Below are 27,885 nucleotides of genomic sequence, written 5' to 3' on the forward strand. Positions count from 1 at the left end.
GTAGCAGCTCAATCTGTATTTAGCTGGTGGGTGACTGAAGCTTAAAATACAATTTTGTTGCTGTATATGCAGGACTGTAAGAATGAATTAGACTTTGAACGCACAAAAGGTAGAGAGATGTCCCTTTTAAGCAGGAGCAGCAGATTGATAGAGTAAAGTTGTCCTGGACAGGTTCAAGCAAGAATACAATACATTCAGAAAAGTGTATTAAGAGTGACAAGAAGGGTTCGTTTTACAAGCTTTACTTCCAAATAATTACACCTGGTACAGACTGAACACATACATTAAGAGAAAACTCCTGCTGTTACTGTACTCTCAAGAAAGGCTTTTCTGTTGGAATAAAAAAAAGTTGCTTTACAGAAAGTAGAGTCTGTGTAGTTTAGCGAGTAACATGGCCTGTCCTATAGGCCTCACGCTTCCTTTTGAAGTCCACAACGTGTGTACGCGCGTGCCTGTTAGCAGTCAGATTACACATCGAAGCAATAGTTCGCTATCACGTTTGCTATTACAAGGACAGTGGGTACTCTCAGAGCTAACATTCAACAACTTCTCATACAAATATTCTACCTTTTAGCTGCAATGGAGAGCAGCAAATACACATTCTGTGATTTCGTCTGCACTGCTACAGCAGGACTATCCGTTAAATGCAGAATCTCCTTCTGTTCATCACTGTGTAACGAGTACAGTAATATAAAAGACATCATCTTAAATGTGTAAGTCCATATCCTAAAATAGCAAATTAAATAAGGATCAAATTCAGCTCAAACACTAGCTGTAGGTATTTACTTGTATTAGGGCAGAAAGCTGTCACAATCTGCTGTAAGTCAAGAGCTTCCTGAGTTCTCTACGTATTGCCAATCCTTAGTTTCACAGTGCAGAGATTACTGGTAAACACATTCATAGCTCAGGTTAACAGGAATAAGAAGCTTGGAACTTTTAAGGCTGTATACTAAATTTTCTCTTCCAAATTTGTCATAATGTGAATCCCTTTGAGTGCTATTAAAGCTGACTGAATAAAGCCTATCTTTTTCATATCTAAAATGGTTATATTTCAGTTACTCAGATTTTCTACCATTACTGATCAGAAACATGCTAGAATGGGACTTAAGGCAAAAACATGTATTAACTTAAAAATCATCAGTATCTTGCATCAAACTGCTGGAAGAATTAGTACAGTATTAGAATAGTAAGTGACAGGAAAATGGATGTTAAATGCGTAGGAAATTAATTTCCTACTTAAAAACCTACACAAATTATAGCAACATAGGGCAATTAGAGAAGACCTGAAGGTAATTTATATTAACTTACAATAAACACATTAGAGATGAAGTACCACTCACAGCAAAAGGAATGTAGTGAGACTGAAGTTTAATATCTAGCATTGTTAAGAAACTGACTTCTAGTGAAACAAAAATGGAATGCTGATTTCATAAAAATATACATATAAAAGTATCTTTGTGTCTGAATTCCAGAACAGTTTCTCCAAAGTAGTGCTTCTCGAACTTTCAAGTTTTAATTCTATTCAAAGTATTTATCATCTGAATAAAGTTGGCAAATTACATTCTTATATTAATGTTTTTACTTGACACCTTCCTAAACAGAAAGTGTCATTACTTCAATAATAGGACACCCACGACTGGAAATTTTTCTTTTGCTCCCCCAAGAAAGCAGCAGAATATTACAATTTTAATATTAGTGTGAAACCCGTTTGTTATTTTATCTACTACACCCTCCCCATCCTTTCGTAGAGCAAGCTAGTTGAAAGTGATTTGGCCAAAAAATTTAAGTCAACAGCAAGATGAACTGGGTTTCGGTTTCCGATGGAGGTTTACTGTATCTGTTTGAATAAAGTGATCTGATCTATCTTCAGAGGCTAGAACTCTTCTAACGGCTTCTTCAAAGGCTGCTGCAACATTAGTGGCATCTTTCGCACTGGTTTCAAAATAGGGATGGTTGCCATTATTCCTGCACCAGTCCTGGGCTTCTTCTGTAGACACTTGCCTTTCATCAATATCAACTTTGTTACCCAGTATCACAAATGGAAAACTTTCTGGCTCCTTGACATCTGCATAATAAATGAATTCTTTCTTCCAGTTGCTTAAGTTTTGGAAGCTTTGAGAGTCATCCACGCTGAAGGTTAGCAGGCAACAGTCAGAACCTCTATAGAAAGGAGTCCGCAAGCTCCTAAAACGTTCCTGACCTGCTGTGTCCCATATCTGCATAGTAACAAAATGTCCATCAACTTCCAGCTCTTTATTTAAGAATTCCACACCTATTGTATGAAACAGCTGTGCATCGAACTTGTTGGTGACGTATCTGTTCATGAGGGAACTCTTCCCAACTCCACCATCTCCTAGCAGTATTACTTTAAGGAGCGATGATTTTGCTGCCATTGTTGTGGGAATAGATCCTCTTGGTTTCCTAGACCTGTAAAGATTAAGAAAATCATTAAAAGGGAAAGAGTTGCAAGCAGAAAATGTTACATACACGACCACCTAGAAAGTGTTAAAGTCCACCAGCATCAAGTTTCAGGTACAAAAGCAGGACGACTATGCTAAACAGGTGAAGCATAGGTACCCACAGTAAGAATACCCACTCAAGAATACCCTGCGTTTAAGAAGTGCCTCTGCCACAGACTGCAGCCCGTACAGCAGTCTAAGCAGTACACTGCATGAATTACTGGCCTGTCACTTAAAACACTTAAAAACCCCAAACGCTCCACATTTGCGCAGAAAGACTATTGCATCACATTCAGCGCGGATATTTACTTTCACTGAAAAAGATCCATGGAAGAATGTGGAGTGAGAGAATTTTATAGAACACATGCCTTGATCTAGTCACTTCAGTGTATATTTTGTTAGTAAAGTTATTTTTTAACATGCAAAAGTGAAGAGGAAGCTTTAGGAATGAAGCAGGATGCTATCTGTTAGACTGGAGTAACTGCTGCACTTCACCTAAAATTGCAACCAGACAAGGAGTTTTAAACCAACTCACAGGGAACAGTTACCTACAGAACAAATGCAAAAGTTGTAATTTTATTTTACAAGTCAGGTGAGGAGGTATCTGTACACAAACATTCAGTATTTTACAGTTTACTCCTTGCAGAACAGCCGCGAGGAACAGAATACTATTACAACTACCACAGAAGCAAATCCACTGTTGCTACTTCAAATGTCACTCAAGACAGCAAATACTGAGGCCAGGCCTACACTGACAGTTCAGTTAGCAGGTGTCAAATTCCTGTGGTAAAACTGTCAAAAGCCTGGAAGCACTAGCAAAGAGCCTGGCTGCCAGCACAGGGATGGTGAATTAGTGGCACCAATGAAGCTTTCCTACTACCAGACTTTAAAGGTTTTTGTTTTTTTTTTTAAGAAAGTAGTTAGCTCATTAGTGTTTTGTGCCAGCCCAGGGTTTGCCCTCATTACAGTAATGTCATCTAATATGGTAAAAAAAGTGTTTTAATTGCTTGGGGGTAAAGTTTCATTTTAAAGAGCCCAAACTGAAGTTTCTGTAGGAGGAAAACTGTTGTTCCTATACCTACCTGTTACTAAAAGATCTCAAAGTAATTCAGCCAAAACACGCTTCTCTGAAAATAGCATCTGTTTAAAATGGAAATGGGTCATAAGTTGCCTAGTCCGTCTCCTCTGCAGGAAGGAATGCGGTCTCGCTAGTTGTCATTAGTGTTACTGGCATATACATCACCCGCAGCGTATGGTTATGGAATTAATACCTGATACAAGCTGGTGTGAGAGTCATATGACTGTGCTGCCTTACAATCAAGGCCTACGTTAGAAGCGAGAAATTTCAGGATTTTTGTGTCTTTAACTTTCCATCTTTGACTGTTTTTTTGTTAGACACAATCTACAGCTGAAGGCTCAACACAAAGAAATTTCAAAATATAAGGAACAGTGGCTGCTTCCATTAAATTACTTGCTCTGAACAAATTTTTAAGTCACTCATACTGTGTAATTAAAAACGGTTATAAATCCTTAATATTTCTACAGGTTTGTATCACATAATGTTAAAACTGCTTAAGAGCTGCAAGTGGATTGTTCAGCTCCTTTCACAGAGCTATGGGATAATTGCTCTGGCTCAGGATATGAACACGTAACTTTTTACGTATGTAAAAAGCCTCATTCGAGTCACCAGCCTACCTGCACGTGATTTCCACGTTCGTGCTGAAATATTTAAAGTGGCCCAGTGTCTTCACTTATCTCTATAATTCCTACTATTGGTTAACGAGTAGGTCATTTGAGCTACACCATTAGATAGTAGCATCTTCTTAATAAATAGTGCATTCATGAGAACAGAGCATACTGCATGTTTCTGTGTTCTTCCACTTCAGCGTAGAAAGAAGTTACAATTATTTTTGTCCTGTCCTACTGAAATCACAAGTTCCCTAGAAGACAATGTGAATAAAGAACTGACTTACATAGTTGGGACTGGTACTATGCACTTGTGTCTTTAGCTTCTACAGTTTGAAGAGCTGTGGTAGTTATCATAAAATTCACCACGGAGCCACATTTTAAACAAAATACAAGTAAGGAAGCTCTGTCAACAGTATCTAGTACTTTTTTGCATCCAGAACCTGAGAAGTTAATTTGCACAGTTTGAACTACATGGACCATTACAATAAGGCCTAGGAGACTGATGACAATAATATTTTCACTGGGCAGACAATTCTAGATCAGCCACAAACCATTAAAAGTGTCTTTTCAACTAGAACCAACTGGTCCTTCTACGCAAAGGCTACAGAAACAGTCTTCCCAGGACTGATAAGCCATTATCTCAACATAACACTGCAGGCAACATCACTCTTCAGCACATTCAGCTTCCACAGCAGAAGCTGTCATGCTTCGCTAGCAGTTAATGTTTTGTAAAGTTTTTCATCCATATAAATGGGATATATGTTCAGTCATTTAAGTACATACTCACAAGCTGGATCTGAAACAGCAAAGTAGCATGTCTGAAGGCATCAAGAAGCAAAGACTTCATACAATTACAGGGTTGTTTTTTTTTCACTACATGAAGGACTCATCTGCAGCCCCACTGAATATGTGATTTAGAGTATGTGCAGAACCAGGATAGTAGTTTTTAGCACAGTAGGCTGCTGCATTTTTCCACTTAGACATCTTTAAATAAAGTAAGATTTTTAAAAGAGCTTAAGTTTTGTAATTTTTTTCCTAAGTTATGAAGCCTTAACACTCCAACAAATAAAATGACAAATCCTTCAGGTGCCTGGAGAATTAATGTTATTTCTCCTGTTACGTACTTTGAACTTAAATGTGCTTTCTTACAATATTTTTGTAAGGAACAGTCAACATATGGTATCATATTTCCGAAGATTTATTACCTTAATAGTTCAGTTTAAATCATCATTCAGCATCTGAAAACAAAACAAAAACTTAATTTCCAACATGCACGTGATTGTTTTAACCAACAGCAGGAACTGCAAGACACCACAGAATTAGAGTGAACACTTTGTTCCAGTTATTTCTTCCATTAAACTAATTGTGCAGCACAGTAAGAGGAGTCTCAACCTAGTACACAGAGGAAGGAATCTGTAAACAGAAGATTTTTCCCTCGTGTTTCTCTTCAAAGAGACTCAGAGCAAATAAAAAGCAGCCCCACTCTGGCCAATTTTCATAACCACCTCTGAATTGCCCCTACCAACTTAAAAGGACTCAAGCTCTTAGACCACTGACTTCAATATTCCTGTTAAAAGAAGGGAACTGTTTCTACTAAGTACCATTTCTGACATGATCACATACAGTAATACAAATAGTAATTTAATTGTTGCCTCCCAGAATCTCCCTTTTAAACAGTGAGCTGAATTACAAGTCAAACATTTCCACTAGCAGTCTGAACATTTGCTGGCAGGACTAAAAACAACATGCTAAGCAACTTCAAAAGGAAAAAGTGTGCATTAGAAAATCTTGGGTTCCCAGCTCCTCAAAGCTTAGAGAAACACCACTGCCTTGTCCAGGCTACCCATCTAGATTTTCTTAATTCCATGACTGTCAGTTTCATAGCTGCCTTTTTAATTTGAGTGCAGTTACCTCTTTTAACACTTAGGTACTGAGGCAGCACGCAATGAAAAGCAAGATTCTTGGTCCTGAAAACCATACCAGCAACACACAAACTTAGTTTAGGAATTTGTCTGGTTTTACTACAAATATAATTTAATAGATTAAGGAGGACCTGCTTATACCAGAGTACTGAAGGCTGAAGACAGGTGCTGACCTCTAGTTACATCTATGGAAAAATACTGTTAGCCCACATGGTAATTGCATTGTAGCTATGGTATCAGCAAGCACACTTAAACTATTAGGCAAACCGAGGCAATCGGACCAATTTATGTTTCCTTTTACCATACGGATACCAGGCACAGCAGCACACCATAAAAAAAAGTTAAAAACCCAAAACCACATAGCAACTGAAATCTCACCTCTGCCCCCCCTTTTTAAATAAAAGGCACCAAAAGCTGATTCTGCTGCAACAGCACCACTGAATTCCCTCGGTATTCTTGAGAAAACAAATGTAAGGGACACTTCACCCAAAGGTTTCCTTGAAGATACGTGGTACGCTGTCCTTTAACCAAAATCATTAAAGAGCAGACATCTGACTTGGAGAAGGAAGAAAATCCAAGGTAAGGCAGACTCAAGCTTGTTCCAACTAATCACGCTTATTTACAGCCTGACAAGCTTTCAGCCTTCTCAAAAAAAAAAAAAGGCCATCTTTGTTAGATATTTAAGAAAAAAAACACTCTTGGAAGTTACTGGCAAGCAGAATTAACAGTTCCATAACTAGCAGAGCAATAAAACTGACCATGTTTCGTAACTTCCTAGCCTCAAATTTACACATATACAACACATGCATTGCAGCTTTGAAGCTTATTCACAATTTTCTTTGCCATCTTATTTTGCTAAGCCACAGTATGAGACAGTCACTGTTCAAAAAGTCACACAAACACTTCAAGTATTTTGTCTGACAAAAACACCAGCCTTTCAATAACATAAACTTACTCCCTCATTACTAATTTTTTTCCCCTTAACACTAACAAAGCACTTGACAATATTTACTAGGCAAGCATAGAAAAAAAAGTTGTTTCCTGGGATTTGTTAATTGCAGTAGTTCATAAAAAAAATTACATGAATTCCTTCTCTGTAAAATGTCTGAAAAAAGTCCCAAGAAGTACTGGAGCTGCTGCAGCAGCAGGGGCAGAATCCAGAACTGTGTAAAGCAGCTTTCAACGCTTACTCTTTGTGGAGTTTTTACATCTCAGCCCCCAGTCACTACAGAGTAGTTACACTTGTCACCTACACCAGAACTGCAAGTGTCCAGAAATCTGAAAAGACAGGAAGAAATTTTCTCTTTGCTCTGCTTAGCCAATCCTTGATCTTGTATTTAGAAGGTACTGGTTTACACCTTGGCCAATTAAGGGGCACAAGAATGGGTTTTTTTAGAGCTTAAGAGGCCACAAGCCTGTTTAACCTTGAAACATTTTTGCTCTCAATTCAAAGGGAAACATACAGATACGAAGTCAAGGGCCATGCACCTTGTACTTTTGAATGCATTTCAAGCTCAGACATTAATCAGCCTCCAAACTGTCCTTCCTTTCCCTCCATGGGGTGCCAGCTTAAGAGCTGTGGATCAGCAACAACCCTTTACTGATGGCCTCTTGTGAGCTGCCTAGTTCTCTGGGAACCCTTCAATCGTATGGCTTGACCTACTGAGATCGTAATCGTCTTGCAAGTCCTCCCTTCACCTACAATTTCAGCATTGCATTGTGAAGGCAGTTTGTGTTTTCTGTTATATAGATCTCTAATAATTGGATGACAGCCTATCTGAAAATTGCCTCTAGTTGTAAGCAGCCTAGGCACGCTTTATCTAACACCAGAATATCACCAGAGTTTGTTCATACTACAAATTATTATGAACACCCCCCAAACTGACCTGACATACAGCTGTGGTCACTCACTTGTATACCAGAAAGTTATATTTTGGTGTTTCTTTATAAAGTTATTTTTAATTCCTATGTAGTTCAGTACTTTAGTTCAAACAGTTGCTTGGCATGACTCAGGACTATGAAAGAAGCAGCAATCACGGGAAGAAATCCGTAAGTCAGCATAACCCCTGGACCATTAAATCAACCCAATACCTACTGCCAGAATCACTTCATTCATTCTAACTTACCTCTAGCCACAGCTCCAATTGGCAAAACCTGTCAGGAGAAATACCTGCATTTATACCTCTGCTAGTTTCATCTTGCAGAGACCTGGCCTTCATTTTCCATCTCATGCCCCTCATTCAAGTAGAATGAGCAAAGTATTATTTATTCTTATTTAATAAGAGTTGACATTTCTCAGCAGCTCACAGTTGTGCATCTCCCAACTTAAAATATTATTTTATTTTCAGCCAACTTCAAAACACCCTTAGGTGCTGCTGCTCTTGGTCCAACGTTTCTAACAATGCATGAGTTAACTGATGCTCACCTTGCAAACTACTTCTCTGTTACTGCTTCCAGTCTTTCAATAACTTCTCAAGCAATTATTTCTGCTCATATGTGCTCATCCTTCTCCCTTGCATTAGTTGCCCTTTTCCTCCAGCGACTCTTAGCAATAGCAGCCTCTATTGGTCAGGCTACATTGTGCATTCATAGTCTTCCCAATATAACTATGTGACCAAAGCCCATCCCGAAGGGATTAAATGGGTTACACTGTACTAGACCAACATACTGTGTGCTCTATATAGAATGAAAACAAAAAACACAACACGAAGGAGAATGAACATTATGAAAAAAGAAAAAAAAAACCCAAATCCAAACCTGAAGGAATTCTTAAAAGCCTTTTTGCTGGGAAGTTTTTATTCATTGTGAAACATCTATGTAAAATTCCAATCCTAAGGAGCTGAAAGATCTGTTTCTCATGATTTATTACTAAATTGACACAAAAGAAAATACAGCTTGAAATCTAAATAAGGCATTTGACCCTCTGCAATTTTTTTTTCACATATTCTCAATTCAAAGAAACCGAAGGTTTGTTAGAGCACTCAAAAGCAAAACAAAGACTGCTAGAGCCTTTTTTTTTTAACTACACACCCCCTACTTTTAACTTAATGGAAAAGGCTTTACTAAAATTAAGGCAACAAACAGAGCCCCATACAACCTAGAGGAGACAGAAAAATAACAGATCATTATAAATTCCACATTGATACTGAAACACAGGTGTGCTTCATCTATACCATCCTTTGGTTAGGTTTCTCTAGAAATAAAAGTGCCAGGAAAAAAAGGTTTGGATTTATTTTGGGTGTATCTGAGAAATAGCTCTCCCTTCAGTCTGACATTAGAGTTTGTTACCTTATAAACTACTAAAAGGTCACAAAAAATCCAACACTCCCAGCCACGCACAATCACCCTTGCTCTAAAAAACCAAGCACTGATGATTTCAGTGTTGTACTCCACCTTAAAAGTAAAGACAAATAAAAACCACATGCTTATTTAATAGAGCTGTAAATTATTGTGGCCAAGAAGGAAAACAATATGTAGGGTGGCAGACTGCATGACAGCTATCTGCAGACAAGCGTTTTAATTCCAAAACAAAATTTAGCCAAGGAGTTCCTTACTTGCCTACCCCACCCAAATTAGTAGAATTAAGTGCTCTCCATGTATCTAGTTATATGCGACCTTGCTTGAGAGGCCATTGATACAGGCTTTTAAAAATTAGTTTTCTTGCACTGTTCTGTTATTTGTTCCATTATTTTGCTCAAGTTACTCGGCATACTTACACTGAAACTGTTCATTAATCACTCAGACGTAAGAGATTCAACAATCTTAACCTAATTCTTTTGGTTCTCCAGCCATCACCGCATCTAAGTTTGTGCAGCTATCTGACACGACTAGAAAAGCAGCCGGCCGTTGCAGAGGAGAGCTACATCAAGTCACTGGCTCGAAAACGAAGAACTAAAAACGTCGAGCACATCGCTCAGCGTCCCCGTGGGAACACAGGAGCCCTTCTTCAGCAGACAGCAACAAGAAAAGGCGGTAAGAGGACCCTTTCCTTTCTGCCTTTTCGGTGTGAGAAGGCGGCCAGGGGACGGGTACGAAACCGGGTTTGCCCCGAGCGGGTGGGAGACCCCCCTGCGCCCGCCCTGCGAAGCGCCGCGGGGCCGGCCCTGCCCTGCCCCGGCCGGGAATCGCCCGGGCAGGAGCCGCTCCCCGGCAGAGCCGCCGCCTGCCCCGGAGTCACGGGATCCCCCATCACGCCCCGCTCCCCCGCCGCCCCCACCGGCTCCGAGGAGCGGCGCGGAGCCCTCTCCCACCGCGGCCCCCGCCCCCAGGGCTCCCCCCCCGGGGCTCCCCGAGGCGCCCGGGAGCCCGCAGAGCTCGGGCAGCTGCGGGGGAAGGAGGATTGGGGGGGGAGAGGGGGGAGGCGGAGGGTCATGAGGGAGGAAGGAAGATACCGAAGCACCAGCCAGCTCCAGCACGCTGCCCCCACCCGCCCCGGGCCGCCGTGTCGGGAGCGGCCCCCTCACCCCCGGACCGCGGGCGAGGAGGGGGTTCCCGGCCCGCCGGCCCCGCAGCCAACCGCCGCCACCGCTCGCACCGCACCGCGCCCGCCGGGGATAAAGGGAAGGAGACGGGGCGAGGAGCGGGCGATCCCGCCACGCCGGCCGATACCTGCCCACGAGAAGGGGTGGGGGGGGAAGGACTGCCGCCGGACCCGAGGCCGGGCTGCGCCGCCGCCGGGCGCTGGGGAAGGAAGAAACAACATGGCGGAGCGGGCAGGGGGCGGGGGCATCACGTGAGCCGAGCCCCAGGCAGCCGGCCCCGCCCCCGAGGCCCCGCCCCCCCGGGCCGCGCCGCTGACCCCGGGCTGCCTCCCCCGGCGGGAGGACGGGGCGGGGGCGGGGGCGGGAAGGCGGGGTGGGGCTGCGAAGGCGTTTTGGGGTCGGCGAGGTGGGTAGCGGGGGGGGGCTTCCCTCACGGTGAGCGCGCGCAGAGGGCCGCCCGTAGTGATCGCTGCCTATGGCACTTAAAAGAAAGAGCACTGTTCTGCTGCAAGAGGACAAGGCCTTTCTTTGCCCCAGAACGCGCTGAATTATTTAAGTCTAAAACGCCTTTATATAGTATTTGCAGGTCAGAGTTATTTATTAATAACTGGAGTACAAGTCCTATGAGGAGCAGGTGAGGGAGCTGGGGTTGTTTAGCCCGGAGAGGAGGAGGCTGAGGGGAGACCTTATCGCTCTCTACAGCACACCTGACAGGAGGTTGTAGCGAGGTGGGGGTTGGTCTCTTCTCCCAAGTAACAAGGACAAGAGGAAACGGCCTCAGGTTGCATCAGAGGAGGTTTAGATTGGATGTTAGGAAAAATTTCTTTGAGAGTGGTCAGGCATTGGAACAGGCTGCCCAGAGAGGTGGTGGAGTCGCCATCCCTGGAGGTGTTTAAAAGACATGTAGATGTGGCACTTCAGGGCATGGTTCAGGAGACATGATGGTGTTGGTCTGACGGTTGGATCTGATGATCCTAGAGGTCTTTTCCAACCTTAATGATTCTATGATTAAAGGCAGTAGTCTCACTGTGCTCCCCGTCAAGGGCCCAATGTAAACAAACTCATCGTTGTAAAGCAGTTTTGCTTTACAAGTAGAGATGCTTAAAAATATACACGTGTCAATGAAGGAACTAACAAAAATCCGAAGTACGCTATTCAGAAAGAGTAGTCACACGCTTCTTTTCTGTAGTAATTCAGAATAACATCAACTTGACTGTTTAAACAAGATCACAGGAAAAAAAGCCTAAAGAAGCTTGTGGTAGTGTCCTTTGTGCTCTTGCAACTCGTCACAATTATAAGGCAAAACATAATTCAAATGAAAAGAGCAGAAATTATTTACGTGTGTTTAAAGAGGTTCCCACATCATCAAGAGAAATAGGCGATGACAGGAGCAAGGGAAGAGCATTTGAAATACAGCCATTTGCTTGAGCGGTCATCACATGCCTCCGATCATAAGGGAGATGCAATCGGACTGGAATTGCCACTTGCAGAGTCATCTTGTTTTGGATCAGATTTACAACACAGCCCAAGGTATGGAAAACAAGATCTCAGTATCATCGAAAGGAAATGTCTCCTACTGGATTATTAAAAGGCAGTCCATGCTAGAAGCAAAGCTGATGATACTAGACACGTTCGTATTTAACAAAACCACAGTTCTGAATTTTTGCAAGTACTCTTTTCCTGGGATCTGCTTTCATACAATGCTAAACTAAAATACAAGTAAGAGCTGGAGGGGTAGAAAAATGGCCTTTTTAAACGATGATAATTCTAAGACATAAATTCTGATCAGTTATGGCATTACTTTGTGATTTAGAAATAAAAAAACCCTACAAGTGGAAGAAATAAGTACTTTGCATTTGATACCTTGTGGGATGAAACTACCATCTTTTTTTTCTTGAGACAACACTGGTTCTCAGACAGTTGAATACATTTAAGAAATTTAGAATCATAGAATAGTTTGGGTTGGAAGGGACCCCTAGAGGTTATTGAGTCCAACCCCCCTGCAGTGAGCAGGGACACCTTCAACTAGATCAGGTTGCTCAGAGCCCCGTCCAGCCTGACCTTGAATGTTTCCAGGGATGGGGCATCTGCCACCTCTGTGGGCAACCTGTGCCAGTGTTTCACTACCCTTATAGTAAAAAACTTTTTTCTTATATCCAGTCTAAATCTACTCTCCTTTAGTTTAAAACCATTACCCCTTGTCCTGTCACAACAGGTCCTGCTAAAAAGTTTGTCCCCATCTTTCCTGTGGGCCCCCTTTAAGTACTGGAAGGCTGCAAGAACATCTCCCTGTAGCCTTCTCCCAGCTGAACAACCCCAACTCTCTCAGCCTGTCCTCATAGGAGAGGTGCTCCAGCCCTCAGATCATTTTTGTGGCCTCCTCTGGACCCGCTCCAACAGGTCCATGTCCTTCTTATGTTGGGGTCCCAGAGCTGGACGCAGCACTCCAGGTGGGGTCTCACCAGAGTGGAGCAGAGGGGCAGCATCACCTCCCTCAACCTGCTGGCCACGCTGCTTTTGATGCAGCCCAGGATACGGTTGGCCCTCTGGGCTGCAAGCACACATTGTTGGCTCATGCCCAGCTTGGCATTCACCAGTACCCCCAAGTCCTTCTCTGCAGGGCTGCTCTCAATCCTTTCATCCCCCAGCCTGTAGTGATACCGGGGGTTGCCCCGACCCAGGTGCAGGACCTTGCACTTCACCTTGTTGAACCTCATGAGGTTCTCACAGGCCCACTTCTCCAGCTTGTCCAGGTCCTTCAAATTTTTAAAATTCTAGTTAGAAACAAAATTCCTAAACTTCTGAGATAAGATGTATTTTTATTTCTTTTACATGGGAACATAAAAGAAAAGGACCATGCTGTAACCCTGGCCTATTATGCTTATGATTTTATAGGCATAATGGAGTATCAATAGAGTTACTCTTACGGTAAAAACACACGGGTGCGAGCTTGAGGATCAGGAACTGAAGGCCCTTTGCTGTTGTGTCCACCCTGTTACTATTACTCATGTATGTAACAAAATCAAGAGTTGCTGTAGGATGATCACAATCTGTAGAACAAATAATGCTACTGATAGGGCTGGTCACATGAAGTATACCTGCCAGTTCTTAGGAACAGACAGAAGAAAATGCCCAGCTAAGATGTGGTTTGAAATACGTACACCAAAATCGCTCCCCTTTTAAATTGTGCAGAGTGTGCAGGGTGCCGTCGGTGGGTGCTGTGGGCTCTGCCCCTGCCCGAGGCTGCTGCCTGACCGTCCCGGTGGTGGTGCTGAGCAGGGCTGGGGCAGTGCTGGTGGGGGCAGCTGCCTCAGGGTCCCCCCGCCAGTGGGAGCCACATTTTGGCTCAGGCTCTGTCCGAGCTGGGTGGCCCCGGTCCTGCACCCCACCTCGTGCCCCAACCCCCATTCGACACCCAGCCCCACCTTGTCGCAGCCTCCTCCCTTTGGGCTTGTCTGATGCTCACTGGAGTTTTGGCTGATTACTGTCACCGGATCTGCCTTGCTCTTCTGGTTTGGGGACTGTGGAATGGTGACCCTTTTTATGGAAGTCCCTGTCCCTGTGCACCTTGTCACCCACCCTCCGTTCCTGGCTCGCCTGCTCTTGCGCAGCAACCCACCCTTGCTGCTCCCTGACGTGCATGCTCGTCTGAAAGCTGACCTCGCACCTCAATGATTTTATTCACAGAGTTGTATTCATGAAGAAATAATTGTTATGTCATGTGCTAGCAAACGGCGCAAATAACATCCCAATGGCAAATAAAGGGCAATTTTTTGTGTGTGTGTCTATGAGAAAGTTCCGTATCAGCAAAGGTCTCACATAATAGAGCTTGTGAATAATGCTTTTTACCATCTGTAGCTGCAAGGAGACTTTGTCCTATCCTGGCAAGTGATGACAAGGTCTCAATAAAACATGACTTTGTCACCTCCTGGCTGAATTACAGCAGTACAAAATAAGGGGATATGATGTCATCTGCCTTTATGGCTCTGCTAATACCAGAATGCAGCAAGCCAGCCCCCAAGCAATCCAAGAAATTATCAAAGTGCTCTTGTTTCTTTCCTTATCTTCCAGGCACTCAGTGAACTGGGCCATTACACCCTGACAATTCCCTGAAGGACTGTAATTCAGCATATTTGCTCCTTTACCAAAGCCTGTTACCAGGTAACTTTTCTTTTTGCTAGAAAAAGAGCTGTTCTTTTTTTGTTTAAAGGAGTTGCAGTTCTTGGCTTTAGTAACAAATGTACATAGCACAGCAGAACGAAAGGAATACATTTTAAATAAACAATAAACAGCACAAAATTCCTTATGGCTTGGAAAGGAAGAAAGAGTTATGAACAACATATGGCAGCCGAGTACCTCCCTGAAAAGTACTACGGCAAGAGGGTTGTGAGGGAGATACAAAAGGCCCTCAACAGAACAAAATGGAATCGATCCGGCAGTGGATCTCCAGGCACCAGGAGTTTTGTCACTGGTGTTAAGGGAGCAACACGGACTCCAATTAATAGAGCACTTCTCAGAATAATATCTTTGCCTTTCATCTTCTTAAGACACGTAATACGAGTTCTGCAGCTACAGGCTGCTTGAGCTTTGAGTGCAATCTACATTTAAGACCTCATTGCGACTATTAAATCACAGGAGTCAAGCAGCAGCTGAATTTACAGCACCTCTGGAAAACCCAGTGAAAACAAATACAGACTTTAGGCTTACTCAGCGTACATTTGTCCTACATCTGTGTGGATCAGCTCTAATGTCACGCTCCTTTGAGTAGCATCATGGTTATGCTAAACATCATACCGGAATTAATTGTCTCTGCTTAAAAAAGTTGAGATCTTTCTCCCATCTGGAACAAGCTGAAAAAAGACAACTTCAACAACGTAAAAGAATCTCACTTTTCAAAGCTTTCCTTTTATTCTTGTTTCTGGACTCTGATACTTGCTGTAGTCCAGGAACCTAGACCCTCCTGCTGGTGCATATGCTGTGGGGTTGCAGGTTGACTTTTTAGAGCCATTTTGAGCCAAGGCATACAATCTTATCCAGTCAAACATTTTAAGCCTGCGCAGTTACACAATCTGGGTAGGGGCAACATAACCTACTGACAAACTGCGGTCTGGAGCAGTACTTTGCTTAGTGAAACTATGACCGCACCTTTTTAAATAAGAGCAACAACTTACTTGAATGACCGTCTCTCATATTTGGCACTTTGTGTCTGTACTGTATCCTGATATATAGCGGCACATGACACCACACACGATCTGCTTTCTACTAAACCTTTCAAGTAATGAGGACTGGATACAGACACAGATGGAAAAATGGCCAAAGTGGTAATGAACTGTGTTAGGTAAAAATAACCAACGGCATGAGATAATCAAGAAGGTAATACGATAATTCATGGTTGTTAAATGTGAAATTGCAGGCAGCGTGTTTATCGGCGTGAACTAAGCATAAAGTGAAACCCAGCCCAGATGAGCCTTTTCACCAGTCCTGGAACAGCAAAACCTCATTTCCTATAGATTTGCATCCTCAGCATACTTAAAACAGGCCCAGTTCACTCTCCCTGCCTCCCAATACTTTCTGCTCCTTCCTGCCAGTATTCCCAGATCTCTTCCCTGTCCCAGACTACTATATGGGCAAGCAGGAGCATATTTTGCGCCTGGCTTTTAGGTAATGCTGACAACCTAGCAACCGTGTGCGTGTGGAACCAGCAGCTAGCAGCTTAGACTAGGTAACTCCTGAATAAAGGTAAGGGCTCCATCTCTTTCAATAGGAACAGAAATTATTTTCATTATCACTGGATTTCACAGAATTTACAAATATATTCTCATCTTTTAATGTCTAGCTTTAACTGGATTTTTTACAAAGCCAGCGCTCAGGTTCAGTTGTTATTGGGAAGGCAGGCAATGGAGGAACGCCTGCTCACAATGTATTATCACAAAAAACTACTTTAAAACACTGAGTTTACAACTGTAAGGGCACCAAGGACTTGCCCTAAGAGTTCTGACAGCTCCCTGTTTGAAACAGGCTGAAGAAAGTTAAGGGACAGTTGTAAAAGGGGCACAGTTATGATCCATTTGTTGACTATCTGTAGTTACTGACAGATGTTTCTGTACCATATCCTGCAACTGCAGTTGTTAGTAACTGGATTTTATTATTTCCACATCTTAGAAGAAAGGGCAAGATGTGAAAGGCTAGAACCAAATGACCGTCTTGTTGCTGCAGGTACGGCTCGCTCAGATCCGCAGTGAGGCAGGCTTGCTCAATGATTTGAAAAATTTTAAGATATCCACTGTTTACATTTTCTTAGCTGCTCAGTAAATACCAGATCTGTAGAAAATCCCAGTCATGTTGGGGCATATGGCTTGGCACTGTACGTTTAATGATGGGCAGTTCAAAAGAAAATGTTACACATTATGTCACAAATGTAGGCAGTATTATGGCTACAGATTTTACCCCTGAAATATATTCTGTCAAAAACACCATCCATGCCTTGTAACATTTCTCTTCGCCAAGACAAAATTTGGATAAGTTGTACATTACTGGAATGGCTTCAAAACCATCTGCAGGCAGAAATTATTGTTCACAGCTAAAATAAAGTCTCCCGCTCCACAGTGTTCTGACACAGCACAGTACTGGCACAGAGCTCTCCTCAGCAGGACCATGGCCTCCAAAATGCCAGCACACAACTCAGTGCTTACTGTGAACCAGTAACACAGAAGTGTTTGCTTTACTATGGTTTTATTGAAAGATAAAAACAATACTTTGCACAGAAGTACTTCCACTTAAACAAGCAGGACTACTTGAAAGCATCAGTTCCAGCACACGGGTAAGGGCTGGGAAGGAAGGTCAGACATTAAGTGCTCGGTTACGCAGTCGAACACTGTGGGTCGGGCTTAGTGCTTTAATATTTGTTTTACATCAGTGCAATTCCACTAGAACACACATTTTCACATGATAAACATCTAGGTAATGCCACTGTAAATCACACCGTTGAAAGTTAACCGTTAACACTTCACAGAATGGAAAAGATTTATTTTTTTTTTCCACAGTAGAATAATAATAAGTGCCTCTTTGTAACATCAGGTTACACACTGTGTTCACCATACACAGACAAAGGCCTTTCTTCTCTTTTCTTTTTAGTCCTGGCTGTCTTTTAGTTCACCAGCACCATTTTCTCATCTCATGCCCCTAACTCCTTTCTCTGACAGGCCACATAGCTGGAGAGCTCCAGGGCAGTGCCTTCACCCCAAGAAGCTGACCAGCCGCAGCTGCGTTACAGCTACATGGGTGCAGGACTGCCCTTAGCTCCTCCAGCAGATACTAACCAGTGTTCTCTGCTCAGCTGATGCATTTTAGCCTTGAACTGCAAAATGCATCCTGCGCAGTTGTAAAAAGAGCTCTCCATTAATGCCAAATACGCAGGTTTATTGTTTGTACAATAGGGTGAAACAAAACACTTTCCTCTGTGCCTAAAGCATGATTTTGGCAATTTGTTGACCCATTTCACCATCTCATCTGTACTCCAACATGGAAACTCATTATGAAGGCCGTGGTTTTTGCTTTGGTGCAAGAACCTAACCTCTCAGGCAGGGCAGGCTTATTTTTCACAGCATTTCCTTAAGTCTGTGAGTTGACACATTCATGTGCTCAGAAAATAGGACCCAATGCATGGCCCATTTCCATTCATTTAAACATTTACAGTAACTAAAAACCAGGGAAGAAATCAAACCAGGGACACACAGTATGAACACAGGCTTCTACAGACCAACAGACAGATACCTGACTGGGGTATCTGAAAGATACCTGGACTGAGGTGGTTCTCCCAGTTCAGAAAAGAAATATCTCCCTGACTTCTGATATATACTCCATGCAAAGTATTCAGATAGCTGATTTCAAAGTAATTTTAAGTTCTCCAGAAAAAAACCCACACAACCAGGGCTATCACTTGAGAAAGACGACGACTGAAGTGGTACTTTTCGATAAATAAATGCTTCTAGTATACAGCCAGTGAGAATTCTGTTGACTTGAACGAAAACATGCATAAAAACTTTAGCTGTTAGATTTCCTTCTATTCATTTTTTTCCTGGCTAACCTGCACAACATAAAACCATTCATTTGCTCAGTTCAGGACAGATGCCTCACTTCAAGAGAGGATATCCATTCAGAAAGTGATTAACTCCTATTAACTTCATGCCTTTATTTATTAAATAGATTTAATAATGTATTTACATAATTCTCTGAAATGAACCACTGCCTGATCCTGCATGAATTTCTTAACAGTTGCAGGACACATCATCTTACACTGCAAATCTGAACTGCAGACTGAGACACTGGTAGAAGTCCTGTTTTCCTCCCAATAGCTATAAAAAGCTAAAGCAGAATTTCATTTTTGCTTTCATTTGCTAGCTGCCTTGTCCCCCTTTTACACTGTTTTTCATTCCTTTTTTCCTTTTAGACATTACCTCTCTAACCGACTTAATAATCTAACACTTACTTGTAAAAAGTTAATTTAATTAAGGAGTGAATCCATGCTGAACATTCTGCAATGCACGCAAGTATGTGAACTGCAGTTTTGGAAAGAGTTTGTTTACTGTAAACAAAACTTAAGTTCTGTGAAAGAACTCCTGCTGGAGATAATGGAAATTCCAAGTACTCAGTACCTTGGGGAAAAAATTGCAGTACTTGGAATATTTTAAATGGATTTACTAGTGAATATTCCTCTCGAATACAGTGTTACCATTTCCCCCCTTTTTTCTTAGTTTCTTTACATATTGACATTACTCAAAACACATAGATTTATTCAAGCCATCTCCAAGAATAACTTAGCAATTTTTTAAAGCTAATTTTCCACTTTTTATTGGCAGCATCTACATAATATCAAGACAAAATTTTAAATTATTCAGTTTCAACAGAGATACCTTCTCATATCTACGTTTCTAAATCACTTATTGAAGAGGGACGCTGTTACAAACAAATCCATCTGCTGTGATACCACTGTTCTCCGCATTCATTACAAATAACATAAGTCAACATTTGTTCATCTGGACTTGTGTTTCGTACCCAACCTGGAAGAAAGAGAGTTCCTCTGGCGATCATAGTGACCGTGCAGTCAAATTTTTCACAGCGCCTACACCTTATTTTGTTTGTCCGTGTGCCATTAATAACTTGTGGAAGCTGATGCTCCTGAACAGATGATTCTGTGTACAGAGCCCTGAGCTGTTTCAGTTCATTGCTGGCCATTTCCATCACTGTCATCTCAGCAAAAGCCTTTGGACTCAACGTCCCTGAAAAAAGGTTATGTTTTAAGTGGCAACTTTTAGGGTTCTTCAGGTTAGAGATTTTGCTTCTGATGCAATTTCTATACTTTTTATCATTTTTAGCATGAAGAGCAAAAATATGTTCTTCGATTTCTTTAGATAGCTCTAGCCATTTATCAGTCTCCTCTTTGTCTTTGGCAGAACCAGACAAAGCTTTATAAAGAAGATCCGTACATTTACACCTCAGAGCTGTCATCGGATCCTGCTGAACACTTGTTTCGTTAACAAGAGGTTTAGAACCTTCATTATCAATGTGTTGTTCCTCAAAAGGAGGAGGCTGATTCACGCTGCCTTCTGCATTGTTACATACCACATTTTTAACAGTTTGCGATGGGACCAAAATTTTAGAACTCTCAGGTTCTAATGCCTCCTCCTGACATGGTCCTTCAGACAGTGCCTGCCCTCTAGGAACCACGCAGAGATGTTCAATTTCCTCTTTCACATACACAGAAACTGACTTTTTAACTTGCACTGACTGAGCACAGTTATTCTTGTAAAGCGCTTTCCATCTTGATAATAACTGCTTTGCTTTCTTTTTCAACTCGGCTGAAGGGCAGCTCTTGAGTACTCTGTATACAGCCTTGGCAACGTCTGTTCCCTGAAGATATTCTGTGGTCATATCAACATCTTCCAGTTCTTTAAGATGATCCTCAATATCTTGGAAGTTGTTCTCAGACAGTAGCTTTTCAATGCAGTGGGCTCTGTGTAAAATATTTTTCTGGTCAGACATTTTTAAACCTGAAAGCAAAAAAATGTTTATCATATTTATTGCAGTTATGACATTAATTCATTTTCTGTATAATCTCACAAGATTTTATTTTTATTTTCTGTTATTTTACGCTGTTTAATTTGTATACATTGCTGGTTTTGCCAGCTTTTTCTTGAAATGGTGTACAGTAAAGTTAGTGGAGCAAATGCAAAATGCAGAGGAACCTGGGTCCTGGAAAAGTGCAAGTGGGCATGCTAGTCTAACTCGTGCAAGGAAAATACTGGCAGAGGGGAGAGCCCACAGAGACTTCTGCTGGGGTAGGGTTAACAATTTTAAAAGTAGGATATGACACTAATTTTTAAGGAAAAGCACAGGGTCTTGCCAAAAAAACAAACTAACAGAGACGCTGACTAGCATAATAAAAACGTTTGTCATACTTGTTTTCCTATGCATGCACACCACAACAGAAGTTCACAGGGAGATTCCCAGCTACTACAAGACGGTAGGTAACTACACAGCCGCTCTGCTGTATGAGGTTACACACGTGGACTTTGCAGTGACTGCGCATCAGTACACCCTAGTACCACTGGACCTCCAAGAAGCAACAAGTTCTGAAATTCAGCACTTTTTACCAAAAGCACCAGATCCTCACCCGTTGATGTTTAAAATCTAGACACTGTTATCAAATTATACGCTTTCCAAAAAATGAAACGGAGGCTTTACAGGCAACGTATCTGCCCCTCCTCACACATACAGACAAACAATAAAAGTATTAGTAGGGTTTTTACAGTATCGGTGTCAACAAATTGCATTTAATAAGAATGCTGGTTTTGGAAAATCAGTTTGTTTTTCTATCACAGAAATTTAAAATCTATTAAAAACCATGTCTGGGACCTTCTGCTGTAACAGGTACTTGAATAACATAATGATCTCATATTGCTGAATACATTCTGTAATACCTTCCCAATAATCTCCCACGGCAGATTTGTAAGTAAACACTGCACTAATTTAATCTGAAAGCTGCAATGACATGGAAATTTACCACAAGACTCCAAACCCAGGGAGATCACTGCTGTCATCTTCCAGAACACATATGCAAAATAACCCTCCTCTGAGAAACTGACTTATGTCTCAACTTTTAGGAACCTGTATTTAAACCTCTTTTTCCATTTTTCAGTTTGCAAGCATCTGACTACAAATTAACTCAGTATGGGTTGCAACAATACAGAATAATACAAACAGCAAAGTGAGACCAAAAACTCCACATTACAGGTGCTTTTTTGGTTGCTGGTTTTTGGAGGTTGCATGCTTGGTTCATTTTGGGTTTTGTTTTGTTTATTTTTTTTTTAATCAGTCATTCCTGCAACCAGACCCAAACTTACCATGATTTTTTCCACAAATCCTTACAATAAACGCTGAGATGTTTGGCTATCATTGGTTTTGTTTTTAATAAAATGTGCAAGATTCCACTTGGTTTCTCATAACAAACCCTTCAGTTAAAATCAAATATATAGGTTTTGGCATTAGAAGACTAATTTGGGGTAGGGAGCAATGTGTTGCACAGCTATGTTTTTCACAAATTTGTTTGGTTTTGCCACTGTCCTGTATATGTTGTAGCCCGTATAAAGGAGAATCATTGATACACGCAGAAATGAGATATGTGCATTAAGAATGACCCATAAAACATAAGAAGTTATAAAGGTTAAGAAAATATTAACTAAAACAATATGAGCGTGCAAGTTAAGTCCTACAGCAGACAGATGAGATACCTGTGAATTGTATTTTTCGTTTCAGAATTTTTCCTCAAGCCTTGGTTAATTCAAAAGAATAAAATTAACCATCCAATGCGGGCGTGGTATCTGGCCAAAACCCACTGATCTAAATGACTTTTTCAGGCACCTGGTGGAGATGTCAGAGTTTAAGGCCTTTTGAGGAACTTTTTTATGTCAGCATAACTTGGTATTAGGGATTTCTTTAATTACTAAACAGGAAGTAGCTGAACACATTTTATTGGGAGCTGAAAAGCAAAGGTCTGGGGCTACTCTGCAGCAAGTTTAAGTGAGCGAGCCTGACATAAGTGAATCTCAAGCCTAAAATACCATTCTGGTTTCTACATGACCTTTCACTTGGTATGCAAGAGATCACATGTTATATCTCTTCCGAAAGTTTCTCTCTATAGCTGCTAACAGAAAAGGAAGTTGGACTAGTAAACTTCTAACTAAGGTCCTCACAACTGCCCTTCCCTTTGCTAGCTCTGGGATCATATTACAGATTGATGATCAAGGCAGGGCAGCTCAAGAACAGTGACACCTGCAAAACAGTTTCAAAACAGTGACATCTACAAACTCATAATTACTATTTTTGGAAATTCTTAAATGCTAAAGATACAACCCTCTATATCCTAAAAAGTACCTATTTACTTACAGCTGTAGCATTACTAAAGCATGCTTTCATATATTCTGATGTATTAAATGAAAAGAAAAAGGGGATTTCAGCATGGAGTCTCATGGCTTGATTTCTTTTTATCAAGCCCTTTGATGAAAAAATGCTTGCTGCATTGCTATGTGCAAATTTACACACACAAAGAGTTAATACCACTAACATTTTCCTCCTGTTTGCTGAAAAGGAGAATTAAATGTAGAATGCAGAATTGAATGGTGTGTTGTGTTATCTGTTCCCTTTTCCTTAGGAGTTAGTCTTCTAAATCTGTGCACAAAACCAGTGTTTTGTCTGAAGTTGCATACCTCCTGATTCTACTCTAGACAGACACCTGCCTGACAGAGACTGACACAAGTCTAGCTACACATGTCCATGCTTAAAGGAACTCAGAAGCAGATTTCTTGCACAATCACTGTTTCAATGACGAAATCTCCTGAGAATGGGGGGAGAAGAGGGACAAGTGATACACCTGGATAATCTGCATGCTCTGTTTCTTTCTATGACCACCAGCCCAGCTAACTTGTCTTCTGCATGACAGAAAAAATTTCCAACTTTAGGTAGGGCCTCAGAGCTCCACACATGAAAAGGACAGAGAGAGTGAGCATAAATCTGCACCTGTTTCTATAATCCTGAACCACAGACCAACCTGACCTCCACAGTGAATGATCTCTGCATTCACTTAACCAGTATTTAAACAGCTCATTCTTGTCTGACATTTTGAAATCCTGCAAAACCTCAGTAATGGCTATTATAGAAACTGATTTACTACTCAAGAAGTCTCAGAATCAGAGAAACAGGATGCATTTTTCAAATACTTAAGTTGAACTCTATGCATTGTCATACCGAAAAGCACGTATAATTGCATCCTTGCTCATCTGTTCTGCTGCAGGAACACGCAGAAGCTGTGAGAGTGGAAAGAGCTGTTTTCTTACGTAGGGCAACCATCACTACAGCAGGTGGTTCCCTGTCTCCCAAACACTAAGTAGCTGACATTAGAAAATTACGATCTGCTGGCATTTACTGTTTTTCATGCCATCTAGAGCAGAGTTGGTGACACAGTCATATGTTCAACCAGTATGACTGCCCTATGCCTTAGAATCAGTTCTGCTCCTTCCAGCTTACTCCACTTCAAATGTAATTTTCTTCAGTCCTAGTACATATCTAAGTATGTATTGTATTATGTTACACATACCATAAAATATACTTATCCAAATCCAAGACGACTTCATGAATTCTCACTATTTAGCGTACAGGACTACGGACATGCAAAGACATTACTACAAACATTAACCCTCTACCAGATATATACACTGCATTTAATCCAATCTAACCCAGCCTTTTATATGTTCTACCTTAAGACTTTTTCCACACATATGCAAAGGCAATAAATTAAACTATTAGAAATTTTAATATCTTCTTAGTCACACATTGACTTTTTCAAGTTTACACAACATTAAATTCAAGTTAATAAATGTTATGACAGCAGCTAAATACACAAACTGAAAACTGAATATGGACATCAAAATATGAACGATTTTAAAATATTTTTGGAAATTCAACCACCTAACACACTACTCACGTTTAAGTCAAAACAGTCACTTCTAAGAGAACGCTTTCCTCAGCATGTACAACATACAGCAAAGAGGTAAGACTGAGTGACTCCCTTCAAACTTATTACGCAAAGCTAGGTAGAAAGTAACAGAAAAAAAATCATAAAAAATATGAAAAGAACAAAACTAAATCCATAATTAATTACTTCAGTGGAGTGGGTTATTCAGTGGTAACTGGCAGAAGCACAAGAAACAGCCAGCAGAGTAACCACTAAGGAAAGGTAATAAACATGTCCTCATTGGTGATAACAGAAAGGTTTCTGTGGAGACAGCATTCTTGGAACGGTACTGGCTTTGTTGCCTGTACCTGGTTTGCAAAGGATTTTAAGATCCTTCCAGATGAAAAGTAATACATACATCTGAAATACTATGCTAACGACTCAATCATGAATTTCATCTCAGCTTCCAAATTAAAAGGCAGTGTGGTAAAAAAAAAAAAAGTTGTTTGTGCATTTGTTGCCCAGTAAGTCAAGCAAGGACTGGATTTATCACCAAGGTTGACAGAGACCATCGTTTTCCAGGATCAGAAATGAAACAGATTTCTGAACTTATAACGAACATATAAGGTTATGAAATGGTTCATTTTAATACTGCTGGCTTCCTTCAAAGGATGAGGCAGAGCTTTTCTTTAATACTGCAAATCCTTCATAGCATTTCATATTAAGTCTGGATGGCAAGGACCTCTTCTGCTTACCTAATCAAGGCGCAACATGATTTCCTCAGACAACTGTAGAAAACATGTTTTCCATGTTCTTATAGAGAGAAACAAGAAATTACTGATGCAGTGGTAATACTGGAGTGTATTTCCTAGCCAAAGTTCACTGGGAACCTAAGTATAGCAAGCCTGAGCTCATTCATGCTCAGACTCCTGCTCCTTGAACGCTGATGTTTCTGCTGTAAATCAGGCTTTTGCTGTTTGTGGAATGACGGCAAAACCTCCACAAACGGGTATGCTTTATTTTGTTACTTTGTAGAAAGAATAGTGGAAGTCTGTGATACTCCAGGCAGCTGCCAGATATCCGACTGCCCACTGACAAGGGATTTTTTGAGTTTTCTGCTACGTCAGATAAGCAAAATCATTGATTGAAATAAGAGTTATTTTTAAAAAAAATTAGAGAAATAACAGTTTAAAACAACTGTAGGTAGTCTACAAATATTTAGCATTCTCTCTAGTTCTCAGATGACAAAGGTGAGGCTTACAGGGTGAAATAACCGGTCCAAGCTGGTTCAGTAGGTCAGCTGCAGATTGAAGACCACAATCATAACCCTTTAACCCACAGCTCTACTTCTCTGATAACCCCACAGTCCTAAGCAGCTGTTCATGATGTCCAACATTTGGGGGAGGGGGGGAAGAAAAAAAAAAAAGAAAAAAAAAAAAAGAACAAAGAGGAAGTTGGGGGAAGCCTCAAAACTTTCCAAAGAGAAAGCAAGTATTTCACAGAAACCAAGCTGCAATTCCAAATGGGAAATTATTTTACCACTTGAGGGAGCTGTAGCATAGCAAACCCATGGATTCTTGTGAAATGTGCATAACGAGAACCTCCAGCCTCTTACGAAAAAAGATAAAACAATTTTCTATGACCTTTAGGAGACTTCACACTTTTAGGGTAGCTATTTACCTAAATTTGGCAAAAAACCCTGTAAGTCCCAAGGTGCTGAGGTACAGACAGGAGGAAAATGGTGCACCCCTTATCCAGTCATTGTCGTGTACATTGCTCTTTCATTTGACATTTTTTAAATTTGGAATTTGACCACTTTTCTACCTGATTTAATGCTCTTTTGCAAATGCTGCTGAACAAATATTTGTAGAATTAATTCAGTCATACTCAGTCAGCACTGTTCTGCTGTCTTCCTACTTCCACAAGGTAAGAAATCCAAGAAAAAGGATTTTTCTTCTTAAGTTATGAAATGCGTAATGCATTTTTGCTCTTGCAGAGATGCGAGAAGTAGAAATGATAGTATCAAAGTTTTGTGCAGTACAAAAAAACATCCTCATCCCTCCTACAACTACACAAGGCTGCTTAACTTTCCATCCTGCTTAACTTTAGCAACAATGCATGAGAATATCAGTTTGAATTCCAAGTGTCTATTGAAGGTTACAAGGTAGAGATTGACTGGTATTTACAGTAAGACTCTAAGGCTGTGCTGATGAGGTAGCTTCTTGCCAAATCATTAGAAGCTCTCACACTGACTGCATGGTCTAATGAGTCACTTCTGTATACAAGGCTAAATGATGGTGATGGACAAAAATCTTGTAAGTCAGTTTGCTCCTAAGGAAAAAAAGATCAGGCTACCTCAGGTCTAAAATATGGCCATCCTGTAATAATACCAAGTTGAGTCAGAACTTTTTTAAACAATAAAACGATTGAGCAGGAAAAAACAAATAAATAAAACAACAACAACAAAAAATGCAGCCTGAGACGCTGCTAACTGCAAAGCCAGCCCCCTCCAAAACCATTTGGGGTAAATGCCTTGTCTCTGCTATACACCTTACCTTGTTCAAAGCCATAGCCTATTTTGCCTTAGAACAGCTAACTTGCACTGATAAACCAAGACAAACTCAGAATGCATCCAAGTAAGTGTGGATGAATATCTTGGAAGGGTATAGAGAAGGCTGAACACCAGTCCTCTTCTCAACCTCAGATGTAGATGGTTTTTTGTCCTACGTGGAATTCTGTGTGAGCAGAAGAAAATCCAGACCACAGGCAAGATAAAGATCAGAAGCAGCCAAATACTCCTAACGGTGTAATATTTTCTCCCAAAAATGTGGTTAATGCTATAGCAGAGACGGTGCATAGAGCAATCCTGGAAACACCAGATTTCTTGATTTGGGCAACTTAAATTCCATAGAAAGATTATCAAATGTTATTTTAAACTCAGAGCCTAAGGGGAAATCAGAGAATTCTCACAGCCAGCCTCCAGACCCAAAAAAACACTTCATCCTATCTACAGTGGGAGAGCAGTTACCAAATATGTCACCAAGAAACCACTTTCCAGGGCTTTTATTTAATCTTGGCAAAAACCAAAGCTCTTCCTGCCTCTCAGCAGGACTGTCTCCCACCCCTAAAAATTCTGAACTATACAGAAATTTATCTTTGAAGAATATCCACATGAACGAAAGGAAGACTTACCACCAGTTGAGAAGGACTGGGCTGCGATCATCTATGTAAACTGGATCCTTGCAAATACCTGGGCCCCAATGGGATGCACCTGCGAGTGCTGAGGGACCTGGCAGGTGTTCTTGCAGAGCCAGTCTTCATCATCT

At 41.2% G+C, this 27,885-nt stretch overlaps 2 protein-coding genes and 1 long non-coding RNA gene across 8 annotated transcripts; 1 reads left to right on the forward strand and 2 right to left on the reverse strand.

The window, feature by feature from the left end:
* Positions 1 to 226: 226 nt before the first annotated feature.
* On the reverse strand, positions 227 to 27,835 carry RAB9A (RAB9A, member RAS oncogene family). 5 transcript variants are annotated; one of them, XM_064475274.1, is made up of 3 exons: positions 27,752 to 27,835; positions 5,354 to 5,386; positions 227 to 2,427 (listed from the first exon to the last, which is right to left on the reverse strand). In XM_064475274.1, the coding sequence occupies exon 3, from the start codon at positions 2,391 to 2,393 to the stop codon at positions 1,788 to 1,790; it is 606 nt and encodes a 201-aa protein (XP_064331344.1). In that variant the 5' UTR covers positions 2,394 to 2,427; positions 5,354 to 5,386; positions 27,752 to 27,835; the 3' UTR covers positions 227 to 1,787. The 5 variants fall into 5 exon arrangements, with proteins under 5 accessions (XP_064331344.1, XP_064331334.1, XP_064331353.1 ...); XM_064475264.1 differs by lacking the exon at positions 27,752 to 27,835 and adding an exon at positions 10,679 to 10,788; XM_064475283.1 differs by lacking the exon at positions 27,752 to 27,835 and adding an exon at positions 8,496 to 8,746.
* On the forward strand, positions 10,925 to 20,091 carry LOC135318243 (uncharacterized). 2 transcript variants are annotated; one of them, XR_010376565.1, is made up of 3 exons: positions 10,925 to 10,957; positions 14,623 to 14,712; positions 20,004 to 20,091. It is a non-coding gene; the product is annotated as an uncharacterized LOC135318243 (long non-coding RNA). The 2 variants fall into 2 exon arrangements; XR_010376564.1 differs by lacking the exon at positions 10,925 to 10,957 and adding an exon at positions 11,316 to 12,081.
* TCEANC (transcription elongation factor A N-terminal and central domain containing) lies at positions 17,265 to 27,885 on the reverse strand. The gene is made up of 2 exons (XM_064475187.1): positions 27,752 to 27,885; positions 17,265 to 20,600 (listed from the first exon to the last, which is right to left on the reverse strand). The coding sequence occupies exons 1-2, from the start codon at positions 27,780 to 27,782 to the stop codon at positions 19,510 to 19,512; spliced, it is 1,122 nt and encodes a 373-aa protein (XP_064331257.1). The 5' UTR covers positions 27,783 to 27,885; the 3' UTR covers positions 17,265 to 19,509.

Source organism: Phalacrocorax carbo, chromosome 1, assembly GCF_963921805.1.
Source record: "Phalacrocorax carbo chromosome 1, bPhaCar2.1, whole genome shotgun sequence".
Classification (NCBI taxonomy): Eukaryota; Metazoa; Chordata; class Aves; order Suliformes; family Phalacrocoracidae; genus Phalacrocorax; species Phalacrocorax carbo.